Source organism: Hippopotamus amphibius, chromosome 2 (assembly GCF_030028045.1).
Source record: "Hippopotamus amphibius kiboko isolate mHipAmp2 chromosome 2, mHipAmp2.hap2, whole genome shotgun sequence".
NCBI lineage: Eukaryota > Metazoa > Chordata > Mammalia > Artiodactyla > Hippopotamidae > Hippopotamus > Hippopotamus amphibius.
In genome coordinates this window covers 38,637,934-38,655,490 of record NC_080187.1, presented here as the reverse complement: position 1 = coordinate 38,655,490, position 17,557 = coordinate 38,637,934, and the positions used below count along the sequence as shown (strand labels likewise).

Here is a 17,557-nt window from a genome sequence, read left to right as displayed (position 1 = left end):
TAAAAAGGGATGAGATGGAGCTATATGTAATGAGGTGGATAGAACTACAATCTGTCATACAGAGTGAAGTAAGTCAGAAAGAGAAGGACAAATATTGTATGCTAACTCACATATACGGAATCTAAAAATGGTACTGATGAACTCAGTGACAAGAACAAGGACGCAGATACAGAGAATGAACTGGAGAACTCGAGGTATGGGAGGGGGCGGGGGGTGAAGGGGAAACTGAGACGAAGCGAGAGAGTAGCACAGACATATATATACTACCAACTGTAAAATAGTCAGTGGGAAGTTGTATAACAAAGGGAGTCCAACTCGAGGATGGAAGATGCCTTAGAGGACTGGGGAGGGTGGAGGGGACTCGAGGGGAGGGGGAGTCAAGGAAGGGAGGGAATACGGGGATATGTGTATAAAAACAGATGATTGAACTTGGTGTACCCCCAAAAAAATTTAAAAAAAAAAAGAATTAGCCAGGTCGGGGACTTCCCTGGCGGTTCAGTGGTTGAGACTCCACGCTTCCAATGCAGAATTAGCCAGGCCATTCCAGACAGAGAAATCCAAATATTGATGAGAAAAAAGATATGGAAGCAATGAACAGCATGGGGGGATCCGGAGAAACTACAAGCATTCTATTACTAAAATAACAAATGCCGGCAGGAAACGACAAGAGAAGCTAAAGAAGTAGAGAAAGATCTACATACATGTGGAGGGTTCTCTATACCATGCATAAAGCACAGCCTCACTGAAGGATTTTAAGGAGGCAAGTGTCATGATCATTTTTGTTTTAGGTAGATTGCTTTGGCAGTAGTGAATGGAAGGGATTTAAGATGGATAAAGCTGGAGGAATGGACTTCCTAGGTGGCGTAGCTGTTAAGAATCCGCCTGCCAATGCAGGGGATATAGGTTCGATCTCTGCCCCAGGAAGATACCACATGCCATGGAACAACTAAGCCCGTGAGCCACAACTATTGAGCCTGCACTCTAGAGCCTGTGAGCCACAACTACTGAGCCCATGTGCCACAACTACTGAAGCCCACGCGCCTAGAGCCCGTGTTCTGCAGCAAGAGGCCATTTCAATGAGAAGCCCGTGCACCACAATGAAGAGTAGCCCCCACTCGCCGCAACTAGAGAAAGCCCGTGTGCAGCAACGAAGACCCAACACAGCCAATAAAATAAATAAATAAATAAATTTATTAAAAAAAAAAAAAAAAAAGCTGGAGGAATGGAGATCAGCCAGGAAGCTACTGTACAGTTTATGGGAGAAATGAGGAGGGTAGGGTGACAGTAAGGATGGGGAAGAGAGAGAGATTTGAGAAATAGCAGATATAATTAGCAAAAGTTGGTGACTGACAACTAATGGGAAAGATGAAGAGGGAGCAGTGTAGTGTGGTTCCTATGTTTCTTGCCTGGGTGACCAGGTGATACTAATTGGTTTGGGGACTACAACAGGAAGAGCAGGTTGGGGCAGAAGAAGAAAACAACCTAAGTCATAAAGATGTTAGGCCTAGGTACTGTGGGAAATCGAACGTGGGGATGTTTAGCAAGCAACTGGAATTGATGAGACTGAAGCTTACAGAAGTCAGTGCTGAAATAATTAATCACACTAGTGGCTACTTCACTACTTCACAGAATCTACTTCAGAGAATGATATAGTCATCAAAATGATGTTTAGGGGAATTCCCGGTGGTCCAGTGGTTAGTACACTGCAGGCCCCTTTCGATCCCTGATTCGGGACCGCCCCCACCCCCACAAGCCTCACAGTGCCGCCAAAAAAAAAATGCTTAGGAAGAGTTAACAATGTGTAAAAAAGCTTTATGCTAAAAAAATATTAACAGCTTTTGGGACTTCCCTGGTGGTCCAGTGTCTTAAGACTCCGTGCTCCCAATGCAGGGGCCCCAGGGTACTATTCCTGGTCAGGGAACTAGATCCTGCATGGCACAACTAAGAGTTCCCATGCTTCAACTAAAGATCCCGCACATGGCAACAAAGACCCAGTGCAGCCAAATAAATAAATAAATGTTAAATATATATATACTAACAGCTTTCTTACCTTACAAAAACCTACATTTATTTAAACACTGTAAAAATATGAAAAGCCAAGTCTGGAAAGAAATACGTCAAAATGCTATGGAAATTATTTTGAGATTGGAAGTTTATGGGATTCTTCCTTCTACTTTTTCATATATTCTAAATTCAGTGTATAATACTATCATAACGGGAAAAACTTTTTTTTTTTTAAAAAGTAACATTTCCTCTTACCTCTAGTGGGACATAGCTAGAGTTCCTATCAAATACAGGACCTGACACACAGTAGCCCCTCCCAATAAATACAGCAGAGGACCAGCACCTGAGATTTGATGGCCGTTGCCTCGGATTTTCCTCCTTTCTAGAAGCCTGTCCTGTCTGCCGCTGAGGACTTGGCCTCACCTCGGCGGCCCCACAGCCCAGCTAACTGGCCGCGCCCGGCTCCGCCCTCCGCTCCCCGACCCCGGCCACACGGCCTCCCGGCTCCCTGCATCCCACCCCCCACCCCACCCCCACCCCCGAAACAACTCCTCGCGGCTGGTGAGCATCACCCTCCTGAGGACGCTGGCCCCTCCCGGAGGGGCGGCTCCGTGAGGTCTCACTGCCCTGACCAGTCCTGACATTTTCAGGACACTGGGCCCCTCAGGGGCAGGGGACAAGAGCGGGCCGAGACCGTGAGGCAACGGGAGCTGGGTTGCTGGCCAGGCCCTTTACTGAGCATCCCTCTGGAGGAGGTGGGAAGGGGAAAGGGAGGAGAGGAGAAAGAAGGGTCAGGGAACGGGAGAGGTGAGGCTGAGCGAAAGGGAGAAAAGCGAGTTGGGCAGTTTAGGAGGCCGAAGCCTACGGTAGGCGCCGGCGGGCTCCGCGGCGGGACCTGGACGCAGCCGCCCCACCCAGAGGCCCCGCGGGGCGTCCGAAAAGCCTCGCCCGAATCTTGGCCTGTGAGCTCTGGTCTCAAGGACGCTTACTTCAGCGTCCTGACGTCGTGCCTGGAGGCGGCCTCCAAGAAGCCTGAGGAGACAGCCCTGAGGCTGGCCTGGCCCCGCCCCGCCCCGCCCCGCCCCGCCCCGCCCCCTCCCCGGAACGGGCCCCGCCCGCGAGCAGGCCCTCTCCCAGAAACCTCGCCCTTTCATTCACCCTGAGGGTACTGAGCTTCAAGCAGATACGAAGCGCCAGATGCTGGGGTTAAAGCAGTGAACTGGGAAGACAAGGTCCCTGCCCTCCGATAATTAAGACACAAGTTACAATCTAGTGTGGAAAGTGCCGGTGGGGGAGCAGAGGATAAGGGCACCCGTCCTAGCTCGGGAGGGTCAAGGAAGGTCTCACAGAGGAACACCTTTCACTGTAGCAAGAAGAAAGGAGATCGGAAGCAATGGTTTTTGATGATAAGTTTCCATAGGATGGCTCCTGGTTTCTCTGAAAACTAGAGGTCTGCCATAACTATTAGCGGCCAGGAGAAAGAGAAGTCGAGGAAAGTAAGGAACATTTGAATTGATTTTGAGTAGGATGAGAGAGTTTACTAAGGAATAAATGACGTAAGCTCCAAGGTCAAGAAGCTTTGTCTGTTTGTTTTTGGGTTTTGTTTGTTTGTGGGGGGTGGGGGCGGTGTTGGCCGTGCGGCGGGGTTTGCCGGGATCTTAGTTCCCAGACCAGGAATCAAACCTGGGCGGAGTCTCAACCACTGGCCCGCCAGGCAATGCCCAAGAAGCTTTGCCTGTTTTGATCACCCAGGTATTCCAAATACTTAGAACAGTGCCTGGCACAGAACGGGCACTTAATAAATGGAATGCATAAATAAATACATTTCAAGTGATGATGGAGTTGACCATTAGTTGGACCATGAGTTTATGGTGGCACCAGCTTACCTGCACGTGTGATTTTATCCAATAATGCTGAGCTCTGCCTTCCTAGAGGGCAGTTCTGGCAGAGGCAGAGAGTTGGGATTTTGCCAGATGGAAATGATGAAAGGAGAAAGAGTTGATGGATGTTGATTAGGTGATGAACCATGAAGTCTGTCTTGGAGAGGGAGGACATAAAGGCAAAAGGTTGCTTATAGACAGGGAGAAAGTGGAAAGATCAATGGAATAGATGCCTGACAAGGTTGAAAATTTGGCCTTTTAGGACAAATCTGGAGGTCAAAGTCAGAGGGTGATGCAAGACTATTATTTTAGAAGGCAGAGTCGTTGCTGATGATGGTGCTTCAGATATGGCCATAGCTGGATTGGAGCAGAGGTGAAGGACTCTGAGATGAAAAGGTCTAGAGAATTGAGAGTCTAGGTCATTGAATAGGCTATCCACACAGATGTTTGGGCCTTACATAGATTTCCCTCCTTCAAGATCTCTGCCCTAGGCCCCATCCAGTCCCTTCCCCAGCCTTCGGAGGATCTGCATTCATATTTCAACTTAAGCATCAGATCCCAAAAGATCTGGCATGGCTCTGGGCCAGAAAACAGAATGGAGTAGTTAGAGAGAGCTGTAGTGGACATCTCTTTCATTTTGTTTTGATTCCAGCATGCATACACCTTTCTGGAAACAGTATGTCTATGTCCTCTGGAGGAACGACCACACCCCCACTTCTTCAGTTTCAGTCCACGTGTAGGTGGAGTGTTCTTCCCTCCATACCCTTACTTCAAGGGTGTGTGTGTGCCTCCGACCTGTCAGAAGAAGCATTCTACTTCCCTGTGTGCAGTTCAGTGAGTAGTTCAGTGATGGATACATGACCAACTGGAACCCATAAGCACAATATTGTCATAGCAACACCACATTTTCAGCTTCACTTGAACTTGCTACCACACAATACCTGAAAATAAAGTCAGCACAGAAGACAGGGAGTCAAGAAATGAAAACTGGGGAATTCCCTGGCAGTTTAGTGGTTAGGATTCTGAGCTTCCCAGGGGGCACGGGTTTGATCCCTGGTCAGGGAACTATGATCCTGCAGCCACACAGCGTGGCCAAAAAAATAAATATAAAGGAAATGAAAACTGAATCCTGATGACATCAAATTGAATCCCTGCATTAATCCTATTAACTGAAGCCAGCCTTACCCTTGGATTGTTCAGATATGAGTCAATACATTCCTATTTGTTTACAGCAGTTGGATTTTTTTTTGTAAATAACTCAGCCCCGCTCTTTTTTTTTTTTTAATAAATTTATTTATTTATTTTATTGGCTGTGTTGGGTCTTTTTTTTTTTTTGCTGTGTGCGGGCTTTCTTTTTAGTTGTGGTGAGTGGGGGCTGCTCTTCGTTGTGGTGCACGGGCTCTGCATTGCTGTGGCTTCTCTTGTTGCGGAGCATGGGCTCTAGGCGCGTGGGCTTCAATAGTTGCAGCACATGGGCTCAATAGTTGTGGCTCACGGGCTCTAAAGCACAGGCTCAGTAGCTGTGGCACACGGGCTTAGTTGCTCCACGGCATGTGGGATCTTTCTGGAGCAGGGATTGAACCTGTGTCCCCTGCATTGGCAGGCGGATTCTCAACCACTGCGCCACCTAGGAAGCCCCACCAGTTGGATTTTAATTTCTGTCACATATATATCCAAATGATTCCTCACAATTCAAGGGGGTTCTCAATCCCTAACTCTGCCTTCTGGGATATAATAATATATAGTTAACATATGTTAATTTCTTTGTGTCTCAGTTTCCCCTATGTGAAAGAATATAATAAAACCTGCTTCAAAGAGTTGTAAAAGTTAAATGAGACAATAAATGTTAGAGTATAAATTTGTCCCACAACACTGAATCACAAGAAACATCCATTATTTAATTTTTCTAAATTAAACTAAACCTGGTTCAGAACTCTCATTTATCAGTGTTGGAAGACACCTAATATTAATCATGATTGGGGTTGGCGGGGAGTGCTTTTCCCCTTTTAGTGTGGTATACATTGACCCAAAAAAAATATCCACTTAGGAAAGGACCTTGGGTCTAGAGTCTGTCATGGTTGCTACTGGCATGTGCATTGTCTAAACTCATACAGCCCATTCAAAGGCAAGTGGGTCCACAGCATCTCTGCCAAGTACGTATATCAGCATCTTTTGCTGCAGTTCCCAAGACTATGTACTAGATGTTTAGTGCCCTAACCATTGAATCAGCTCTCCCCATCAGAAGTCCTGCTGCCTCCTAATTGACTTCTGTCACTCATGGAGCCTATTGCAACATCTCTTTTCTCAAGTCCCTGAGCTGCTATCCTTGGGCAACTCCTCTTCTTTCAACCCAGTACCTCCTCCATCTTCTCCATCTTGAGAGTACCCAGCTAAATTAAATTCTCTTCCCACACAAGAGCCTGGATAAGGTTGTAGAACAGGTGTATTGCAACTTTAGTTTGGGACTAGAAAACTCAAAATCTATTAACTATTCCATGAGACAAGAAACCTAGAATTCCTGGAAGAGAGGAGAACAAAGATACCATTTTATCCCACTGAGTGTCTCTTTTGGCAACGAGTAGCAGACAGCAACTTGGTAAATGATCCTCCCATACATGTAAATTAACTAGTACAGAATAAGTATTCAGTATTGCCTTCTCTATTTCCTGTCAGAACTCAACTTACTTCATCCATCCAGAGGCAGCAAATCCAAATACCAGGCAGGTAATGCAAATGGCTGGAAATAGACAAGTGTAAGAAAACAAAATCATAGGCACAATGATAAACAGCAACTAGCCCTTAGCTTCGGCATTAACAAAGAGAACATGGTGAACTGGAAAGCACATGGCCACTAAGGGAGCACCTGCTACTTAGCTCTAAATGGTCTTTAATTCATGGGAATGAGAGCCCTGTGTTGCCAGATTTTAAGCCAAAAATATTATTATGTACAATCTACTAATCTTATAATGTTGGCTACTCATTCAAGTTTAAAAAAAAAACAACTGCTGGCCACATTGTCTGGGCCAAGTGTTATGTATCAGTATATATCTTTAAGCCTTTTTATGGTTTCAACTGATTTTATATATATATATATAAAATATATATATATATACACATACTGCTAGCTGTCAAGTGTATATCTCCCCCATAGACTGCTTTCCCAAGCTTCAGATACATGTATCTAACTGCCTTCTGCCAAACATTTCCTTGTGAAAGGAACCTCAAATGCAAATGTCCAAAATGGAACACATTGCCCCCTCACCCTAAATTTGTTACCAGGCTTATGTTACTTATCTCAGTAAAATGGCACTAACATGTACACCCATTTCGCCAAGTCAGAATCCCTCGAGTCATTCTCAATCCTCTCTCTACTCCACCCCATCCCACTGATAACCAAGCCTAATCAGTTATAACTTTGGAATTCTACTCAAACCTGTTACTCTCCATTCCCACCATCACTGCCTTGGTTCAGGCCTCATCTTTTGTTTTGCTTAAATTAAAGCAAATTTTCCCTAACCAATCTCTTGCCTTCAATCTCTTTGCCCTCACTATAGCCAGAGTGTTCTTTCCAAGACACAAACTTGATCTTGTCCCTTCCCTGCTCAAAAATTTTCACTTATTTCCCATCACCTTCAGGATAAATTTCCAAATTCTTGGTGTGGTATTCAGTGCCCTTTGTGATCTTGTCTATCCTACTGCTTCCCCAACCCCCACTACAGCTGCACTAAAACACCTTCAATTTCCCTAATGGGACATGCTTTCTCTGCTCCACCAACTTTACACAGGCTGTTTCTACTGCTTGGATTGTCCTCTCAGTCCCTACCCTCTCATCATCTTGATTCCTCAAACCAAGCACTAGTCACCTCTTCTGGGAAGCGCCCCTTGACAAGCAACCCCCTTCCCCAAGGTGGTTAGATGTCCTCCATCCCTCTTAGTACCCTGTACATATCTCTATTTTAATTATCTATTATTTGACTGTTTCCCTCACTGAAATGGGAGCTACTTTAGCACAGAGACCCTGTTTACTTCTGCCTCCTCAAGACTGAGCCCAATGCCTGATCCATTGTAAGCAATTAATAAATATATGTTGAATGAGTGAATGAATAAATCAAGTTCAAATCATGGTACCAATGGAGAAAACTTTCTTGCCCAAGATCAAATGGCCAGTGACAGAGCTAGAAAATCCAAGTGTCCTCACCTTCAGCTCAGTGCTATTTCTACCAGACTAAACTGGCAGTTGATGGGGGATAGGGTGAGAAGAGAGGCATTGAGTTGTACTGCAAAGGCAGATATTGAAGTTTGACCCTAAAAAGAGGAATTGACATGAAACAGAGTGGTGGTTTTAGGGTAAAGAGGGACAAACGAAAAAAAAAAATGGGTCAAGCACATTTGATTTGTTTTCATCCTTAATGTGAATACTTGCGAACAAGATCTTGGGCAACCTAAAGACGTGAGATATAAAAGAGGAAACAGACTCCATCTGTTAAAAATGGAATGAAGCTTATAATCAGGAACCTTAAAAGTGACAGAAAAAATTTTCACATATTGAGGTATGGGGAAGTCATTCTGGCTTATAAACGATTTGACTTGAACTTTATACTAACTACAAGTCTGTCTTGCGGTCTTTCAAACATACATTGCACGTCTGCTTTAACCATTAAAGAAAAGGGTGCACTGCCCAGAAGTAAAGAATATCTGTTTTGAAGTTAGAAATGGAATGTCTTCCTTCCTGGGATGCCTATGCTAGTACTCCTTTGACGATAAGGCTCCCTTCCCAGGCACCAACGCCATACTGACTTGCTGTGTATGAACTATTTTCTCTTTTCTGAAATGTTGAAGGAAGGTACCCCTGTCATGTTTGATGTCCTTTGTTATGACAAGATATAAATTGTGCTGGAAACCAAGCTTCTCCGGAGCAGCTGCTCAGAGCTATCTGAGAGGCTGTCTCCTGGAATATGGTCAGGAGACATTTTATTTGAGACATTGGCTCAAATAAAATGCTCCTCTATTCTATTCTTATTATAGATTGGTTATTGATCATTTACCGCAACAAAAGAAATAAAATTTTAACATAGTGTTTACTATGTACAACTCTAAGCATATAATTGTTTTCATTTAATCCTCAAAACAACCCTATGTGGTAAGCAATAATATTATCCCCATTTTACAGATGAGATAACTGAGGAACTGAAAGATAAAGTGGTTTTGAGAGTTTAAGGAAGTGGCAGAGCTAGGATTTGAATAAGGCAGTTTGATGCTAGAATCCATGTCCTCCACCACAATGCCTGAAAATAATTCTGACCTTGGCAATCAAGACAAAAGGGGATCCGGCTTCCTAGGTGGCGCAGTGGTTGAGAATCCGCCTGCCAATGCAGGGGACACGGGTTCAATCCCTGCTCCAGGAAGATCCCACATGCTGCAGAGCAACTAAGCCCGTGTGCCACAAATATTGAGCCTGCGCTTTAGAGCCCGTGAGCCACAACTACTGAGCCCATGTGCTGCAACTCCTGAAGCCCAAGCACCTAGAGCCCGTGCTCCGCAACAAGAGAAGCCACAGCAATGCGGAGCCCGTGCACCACAACAAAGAGTAGCCCCCACTCACCACAACTAAAAAGAAAGCCCGCACACAGCAAAAAAAAAAAAAAGACCCAACACAGCCAATAAAATTAAATAAAAAAAAAAAGACATAAGGGGATCACTCAGGTTTCACTGAATGAAGTATGAGTTGTCTGGTAGGGGCAATGTTTTGGCCCTAAATTCAGAGAGACTGCTGTAAGGTATGTGGGGGATGGGGGTTCTTTTTTCTGTGATGCAGTGATGACCTCAGGATAAACTGCCACTAGACCGAGGAAAATGGAATGGCTGCCAGAGGGACTGCTTGGGGCTGAGGGGGACATGGAGCTTCTCTGGGGCCAGCTGACCCATACCCTGGCCTGTAGACACTGTGGCAGCAGCTGCCTCCAGAGTCCAGGGAATCTGGTAACACTATTCTTGTTCATGGTTTGGCAGATCCGGAGGTGGTGGCAGCTTGGAAGTTGGCGACAGCTTCAGCCCTGGTACTCTGGGGACAAGATGCAAGGCAAGGTGGGTGACATAGATGTGCAGCTGGGTAAATGAATCACCACATGTGAGTTCAGGTGAGGAAACATTGACATCAATGTGGGCCCAAAGGAGTGACTATAAGCCTTAAATGTGAAGCCAGGTGAGTAACCATTAACAGCAGATTTAAAGCCAGGTGAATGATCACTGACCCTAGATGTAGGGTTATGTAAGGGAATGCTGATCTCCAATTGTGGCTGAGTAATGGCCATTAACACCAGATGGGTAAGTGACTGTTGTCCACAGATGTGGGCGAGTAACGGTAATGGTAACTGTTCACTCTGGGTGTAGAACAGAGACTGAGAGCTTCATGATACATCCTGTGTCTCTGAAAAGGCTTCATGCCTGATTGTATCTTTCTCCGCTCCCCAGGGCCTACCACTTCTGTACCGTGTGGGTTTCCTTGGTCACCTGTGGAAGCAGAAGTCAGGAGAGGAAGAAGAAGAAGAAGAAGAGGAGGAGGAAGAAGAGGAGGCATCTCTGGACTCACTGAAGCCATGTTCTCTTCCCAAAGAAACTCCTGTTGGAGAACGAGCCACCACAGCCCCATCCCAGCCATCCTGTGATTCTGAGGGCCTCCATAAGGCCGTAGGGACACTAGAGCAAGTACTCACGCAGACCCCAAGCCCTTCCAGATCCTTCCCCACGTTTCAGATCTTGACCAACCTGCCTGTGAGGCACAAGACAGCATCAGGGAGCCGCCTACAGCAGAGAAAAAGCCAGCTCTTCTGGGGTCTCCCTTCTCTGCACAGTGAGTCCTTGGAGGCCATCTCCCTGAGCTCAGGTGGCCTCTCTCCCCTGAAGCTATCTGTCAGTCCTTCTGTTTTCTTTAACAAGCTTGCCTTCCTGCCGAGATCCCCAGTATTGCTGCTTCCCCAGTATTGCTCCCCAACCCTGCTTCCTACCCATGAAGTCCACACAGACCATCTGGAAGGGATAGCCGCTGATCCTCAGCAACTTCTCTCTCCACCTTCCCCTCCTGTCCCATCACTTCCCCTCCATCTTAAATCCTTTCCCATGGACCATAAGAGAGTCCTATCTGGCACTGAGGCAAATACACAGTGGCTTACATGGCAGGGAGAGGTCCCTAGGGTCTCTGAGGATCAAGCCCTGCACCCATGGCCTAACCTCCAAAGAACTCGGCCCTCCAAGCTCCTCCATTCATCTGAGATCTGCTGGAAGGTGCCATGGGATCCTGGTCTCCAACAACACATTCCAGACTCTCTCTCTGCTTCCCTAGCAGAGAATCCCTCTAGCCTTCTGGGAGCCCTAACTAGGTCTGAGGCCCCAAGGAAGACCACAGGGCAAAATGAGGACCCCAAAATCCCTGAGCCAGCAATGCCACCTTCCAGCCTAATCCCAGCTTCCATGCCAGAATGCCAGGGAGTCAGCCCTATAGGAGACCTTTCTGGATCTGAGGCCCTATGGGAAACCATGAGGCACAGAGAGAATCCTCAGATCTCTGGGCCTCCAATCTCAGTCCCTTGCCCATCTGTAGGCCCCATGATAGAGCCTCAAGGAACGAGCACCCTGGGAGTTCCACCTGTATATGAGACTCAGTGGGGAACCACAGGACATAAACATAGCACTCAAGCCTTTCAGCCCCCCATGCCAGCCCCCTGCCAGCGCGCAGATTCTCTGTCAGAAGCCCAGAAATTCAGCCCTGAAGGAGGACCTTCTGCAACCAAGGACTTCTGGGGAACCTTGGGGCACAGAGAGAACCCTACGGCTTCTAGGTCTCCAGTGCCAGCCCCCTGCCCTCCCCCAAATCCCCTGCCAGAACTCCAGGGAGGCAGTTCCCTGGGATATCCATCTGGATATGGGCCCCAGTGGAGATGCAGAGAAAATTCAATAAACGCTTGGGCCTTTGAGACCCCAGCCTTGGACTTTGACCCAGGACTCCATGGAACCAGGCCTGCATGTGTCCCATCAGGATCTGAGACTCTGTGGAAGGGCATGCAGAGTAGAGAAAAAATTGGGGTCTCTGCAGATCCAGTTTCATCTCCCAGCCCTTCCTCAGCTTCTCTGCTGGAGTCTCTAGGAACAGGTGCCCAGGCAGTCTTGTCTGAGTCCAAAGTTTTGTGGGAGGTCATGAGGCAAAGAGACAAACTCTGGACCTCAGAGTCCCCAGGCCCTGGCCACAGCCCATCTCTAGCTCCTATTCTAGAACCCCACAAAATCAATCCTGTGGGAGGACTCACTGGGTCAGAAATTGCATGGAAGGACACTGATGATTCCAGGAATTCCTGGGCTTCTGAATCCCCATCTCTGATCTTCAGCCCACCGCCGGTTCTCGTACTGGATTCCCTCAGAGCTAGCCCTAGGGGGGTTCTGTTTGACTCTGAAGCTAGATGTGGGGACATAGAAAGGAGAAAGAACTCCTGGGCCTCTGATCTCCCAGCTTGCAGCTTACCCCAAGACCCACATGGAGCCAACCCCTTGGGAGTCCCGTCTGACTCTGAGCATATTGGGGAGGACACGGAGCAGAAAGAAATCTGTTGTGTTCCTGTGTTCCCATTGTGGGGCCCCAGCCCACTCCCAAACTCAATGTCAAAGTCTCACACGAGTGAGCCTATTGGAGACCACTGCAACTATAAACCTGAGGGGGAAACAGTGGAGCAGAGAGAGAACTGCTGGACCACTGAAGTCCCAGCCCCAACCCCCAGGTCACTCTCTGCTCCTCTACCAGATCCACACATTGACCTTGAGTTTGTGTGGAGGAATGTGCAACGAAGAGGGATCCCCCAGGACCCTAGCCCTCCAGCAGTGGATCCCCTACAGCCAATGCCCTGGCCTCCCACCCAAGCTGAAGCTCTGAAGAGTGAGTCCAACCAGCCTGGCTTACCCAAGGGAGAGCTGTTCCCAGGGGCTAAGGCAGAGACTCCATCCTCTCAGGGTGAGGCTGTCCCAAAGGTGCCCACCCAATCTGGGATCCAGACCTGGCACTGGAGTAAAGAGTTGGAACTCAGGCTGAAGAAACTACAGCAGAGCCCTGCTCCCAGATCTCCTGGCCCAAGTCCATCATTTGGCAGCTCCCCTGCCCTGAGCTCCACAGCTCAAGCCACCCGGAGACTCTCTTCTTGCCTACCACAGCAGACTCATACCCCCAACCTCTGCCCCCACTCTTCAAGCTGTCATCTCCCCAAAACTCAGAGCACAGTAACTCAGCCTGTCCAGGCCCCACACTGTCATCACTCCCACTCCTCTCCCCAACCTCAGCCACACAAGTCTGGCAGGGCAGAACAAGGGTCTCAGAAAGAGCAAAGAATGAAAGTGAAGATGGTGTCCCAGATCTCATCCCAGGGGTCATGTGTTCACATGGAGGCTGGTGAGAACTGCCCAGGCCTGGAAGAGCCCTCAAACCCTGAGGTTCCAGCCTCAGGCAAGAGACAGGACAAGGCTTCAGCCCTATCTTCAGTCAAAAAGAGAGAGAGCCCCAGGAAACCCAAAGGAGACCATGGACAAGAGGATGCAAGATTGGGGTCATCCACAGTTACAGAGAAACGCTACCCAGCCCAGGCCAGAAGACTAGCAGAGGTCCCTGTAAGCAGACTTTCCCAAAGATCTCAGCACAGGGATGAGAGCCCTCAACACATTGCTTTCTCCCCATGGCCTCACTCCAAGGCTGCCAGTTCCCACGATCAGAGAGGGGCAAGGCTGGGGGTTGGTGACATCCTGGCCCCTCAGCACTGTAAGCGCTGCCCTTGGGCCCAGAAGCATCTTTCCATCCCGACACTTCAAGCTCCCCTTACCAGGGGTCTCCCAAGGATGTTAGCCAAGTTTCTGGGTAACCGTGGACCCCTGCCCACCAAATCCAGTCAGCAGAGGAAAGGCTGGTAGTATTGGCACCCAATATAAGTACTCCAAGACCTGAAGCCAAACCAGTTGGGGGGTGGGGAGACAAAGGAAATCCTAATAAACTAGCTGAACTAGACAAATCCCACTCATGTCTTTTTTGGAGTCTGGGGTACTGGGAATGTCAGTTCCCTATTCTACTGCAGCTGTATCTCCTCAGGATCAGGTCCCAGAAGTAGAGAACTCAGGATTCTATAGGTTTAACTTTCTTTTCAAGCTGTTCACAGATGATCAACCTGGAGTCTACAACCTGGAATCCTCACTCTACAGGGTGAGGCTGTTAAGGCCAGGAGAGCACAGGCCAATGTTGTCCTTGAGAAAAACTTCACAGCAAGTCAACAGAAGAAAAATATATCCATTCACATGAGCATAATTGGTCTGGGTATGGTCCCCTTTTTCACCTACTTGATCCACAAGTTCTCCACGTATCTTTCTAGCCAATTCTTGTCAGCCCTCAGCTTTTTCCTCTCTCTAGTTTAGCTCAGCATCCCCAAGGCTGCAAAAACAAGTCCCTTTTCATGTTTAGTGGCCGTCTGGATTGCTTCTATAATTGCCTGTTTATATCGTATACCCATTTTTCTACTGCACTGTTTGTTGGATATTACTTTTCTACTGCTGCCATAATAAATTATCACAAACCATAATTTTGTTAGAAGTCTGATATATGTCTCACAGGGCTGAAATCAAGAGGTTGGCAGGGCTGCATTTCTTTCTGTAGGCACCAGGTAGGATTCATTCCTTGTCTTTCCCAGCTTCCAGAGGCTGCCCACACTCCCTGGTGATTGGCCCTCCTCCTCCATCTTCAAAGCTAGTAAAGGCAAGTCAAGTTCTTCTCACATCACTTTTTCCTCCCTCTCCCACTTTTAAGGACACTTTTAATTACATTGGGCCCATCTTGATAATCCAAGAAACTCTTCCTATCTTAAAGTCAGTTGGCTAGCAACTTAATTCCATTTGCAACTTGAAGTCCCTTTTGCCATGTAGCATAATATACTCACAGGTGCCAAGGATTAGGATGTGGACATTGGTGGAGGGGTTCAGGAATGGGATTATCCTGCCTATTACAGATATTAACTCAATCTGTCACATATGCTGCAAATATTTTCTCCCAGTCTGTAGCTTAGTTTCTAATTTTAAGGTGATTTTTATCATGCCAAAGTTTAAATCTACCATTTTCCTTTATGGCTTCTAAAACTTTCTTCTAGCACTTTCATTGATGTATGTTTATTATTTTTGGCTGCGCCACACTCATGCCCCCTGCAGTGGGAGCACAGAGCAGTAACCACTGGACCGCCAAGGAATTCCCATAGATGTATGTTTGGATTGTTAATTTAATGTTCACAAAAATATTTAGGCTGCGCCGGGTCTTAGTTGTAGCACGCAGCATGCAGACTCTTAGTTGAGGCATGCATGTGGGATCTAGTTCCCTGACCAGGGATTGAACCTGGGTCCCTGGAATTGGGAACGTGCAGCCTTACCCACTGGACCACCAGGGAAGTCCCAAGATTGTTAATCAAATTTCTGAATATAGTATTAGGAGAGAATCTAACTCCCCCAACCCCCAGAAAAGATGTCCAATTTTACCAATATCATTAAAAAAATGTCTTGAACCCATTCCATTAAGTGCCATATTTCAAAACATGGGTCATTTTTACCTATCTCTAGGCTTTGGATCCACATATCTAACCATCTACTAGTATTGTCTCATATTCAACTTGTCTAAAACACTCATTTTCCCTTTAATCTCTTCCTCCAATGTGCACATTCCTATTGAAGGGGTGTACAACACCCACCCCAATACCAAAGCCAGAAGCCTGCCATGCCTGACTCCTCCTCTACCCTCACTCTCCAATCTAAAAAAACAGATGATCATCTCTGCTTATCGGGAATATATATATATATATATTTTTTTTTTTTGGCCTCATTGCGGATCTTAGTTCCCCAATCAGGACTGAACCTGGGTCCACAGCAGTGAAAGCAACAAGTCCTAACCACTGGACCACCAGGGAATTCCCCAAAATAGGTTTTTTTTTAAGTGAATTGTTGGGGACTTCCCTGGTGGCGCAGTGGTTAAGACTCCACACTCCCAATGCAGGGGGCCTGGGTTCAATCCCTGGTCAGGGAACTAGATCCCACACGCATGCCTCAACTAAGAGTTTGCATGTCACAACTAAGGAGCCCACCTGCTGCAACTAAGACTCGGCGCAAATAAATAAAACTAAAAAAAAAAAAAAAAAAAGTGAATTGTCAAAAACTCCCTGGTGATTCAGTGGATAGAACTCAGCACTTTCACTGCAGGGGCCTGGGTTGGATCCCTGGTCAGGGAATTAAGATCCTACAAGCCGTACTGTGCAGCCAAAAAAAAAAGTGAATTGTTAATGAAAAAAAGAGTGAATTGTCTATACACAATGCACATGTGGTTAATACTGTACTGTACACTTGGAAATTGTTGGGTGAATTTTGTTATCTTGCCATACACAAAAAAGTTTATTGTCTAGCACTGAAATCTGACGGTCACTTTCCTGCCTAAACCCCAGAGGACGCACATCTTTAGAATAAAGTTCACACCTGGCATGTGAGGTTCTTAACATGGTTTAGCCTCTCAGAATTCACTCCCTTGCTAGTCAACCTGATGTTTAAGCATGCTCTGACTCCATGTCAAGCCTCCCACCTTCCTTTAACACCCAGTTCAGACTACCTCCAGAGCCTTCTCAGATTCTCCTGTCTTGGTATGGTTTCCCCTTCCTTGTAGCCCCATAACAATTTGTGCCTTGTTGACAGTACTGGTTTCCTGATATCACAGCTATTAAGCCCTTCAAACACAGTCAGGTTCCGTGAGGTCAAGTCCACACTCCCAAACCAGTGCTCTTTCCACTCTACAATATTTGCTCTACTCTGTATATCTGGTTGAGAAAAATAGCCAGTCAGAAGGTACATGCTGTCCCTCTGACTCTTACTATATTCCAAAGTTTTATTTAGCCCTAACCTGTCTATAGGGTCTGAGTCCAAAACTCACCACCTGCTGGCCAAGAGTGGAACTGAAGGTATTTTCCTTCTCTCCACCTATCCACCCCCAGAAAGTCTCTTAAAGACTGCAATTCTGAATTTCCACTTGACATAGGGCCATTTAATGAGTCTATGCATCTCTGAACAGCTTTATGAAAAACCCAAGTCCTACATTAAGTCTTCTTAAGCCCTCAGTGTGTTGTAGGGCTGGGCAAGATTAACAAACCATTTAACATTTGCTCAGTTCACGCTTAATGACTGGCAGCCTTGCATTCCTCCTATGCATTATGTAAGCACTAGACTCTCAGGGCTACTTGCAGTATTATCTTGGACCCCAATATATCTCAAAATGTTAGATTTATAGTTCCATCTTTGCTTCTGCCTCTGTGGTAAACTGTTGGTCATCTATGATCTAACTTGATGCCATATTCTTGTTTAGAAACCCATCTTCTATCATAGATAGCACTTATTCCATGGGAAGACTAGCTATAGTAAGATCATGTTCCAATTTCTGGGAACCCAGTGGGGAAAAAGATGAACTGCCTATACAATTTGCCTCTTGGTTTAAGTACGCAGGCTTCTGCAGGTGCATGCTGGCAATAAACAGTCTCTCACACTGCTTTCTACAGTTTATGAAGCACTGTCAATCTTTTTATCAGACTAAGAAATCTCGAGGCCCCAGAAGAGCTAAGTGCCTTGTTTGACACTATACT

At 46.6% G+C, this 17,557-nt stretch overlaps 1 protein-coding gene across 1 annotated transcript; it reads left to right on the top strand.

The window, feature by feature from the left end:
* Window positions 1–9,737: 9,737 nt before the first annotated feature.
* C2H9orf131 (chromosome 2 C9orf131 homolog) lies at window positions 9,738–13,823 on the top strand. The gene is made up of 3 exons (XM_057720620.1): window positions 9,738–9,863; window positions 10,356–11,046; window positions 11,497–13,823. The coding sequence occupies exons 1-3, from the start codon at window positions 9,738–9,740 to the stop codon at window positions 13,821–13,823; spliced, it is 3,144 nt and encodes a 1,047-aa protein (XP_057576603.1).
* Window positions 13,824–17,557: the final 3,734 nt, after the last annotated feature.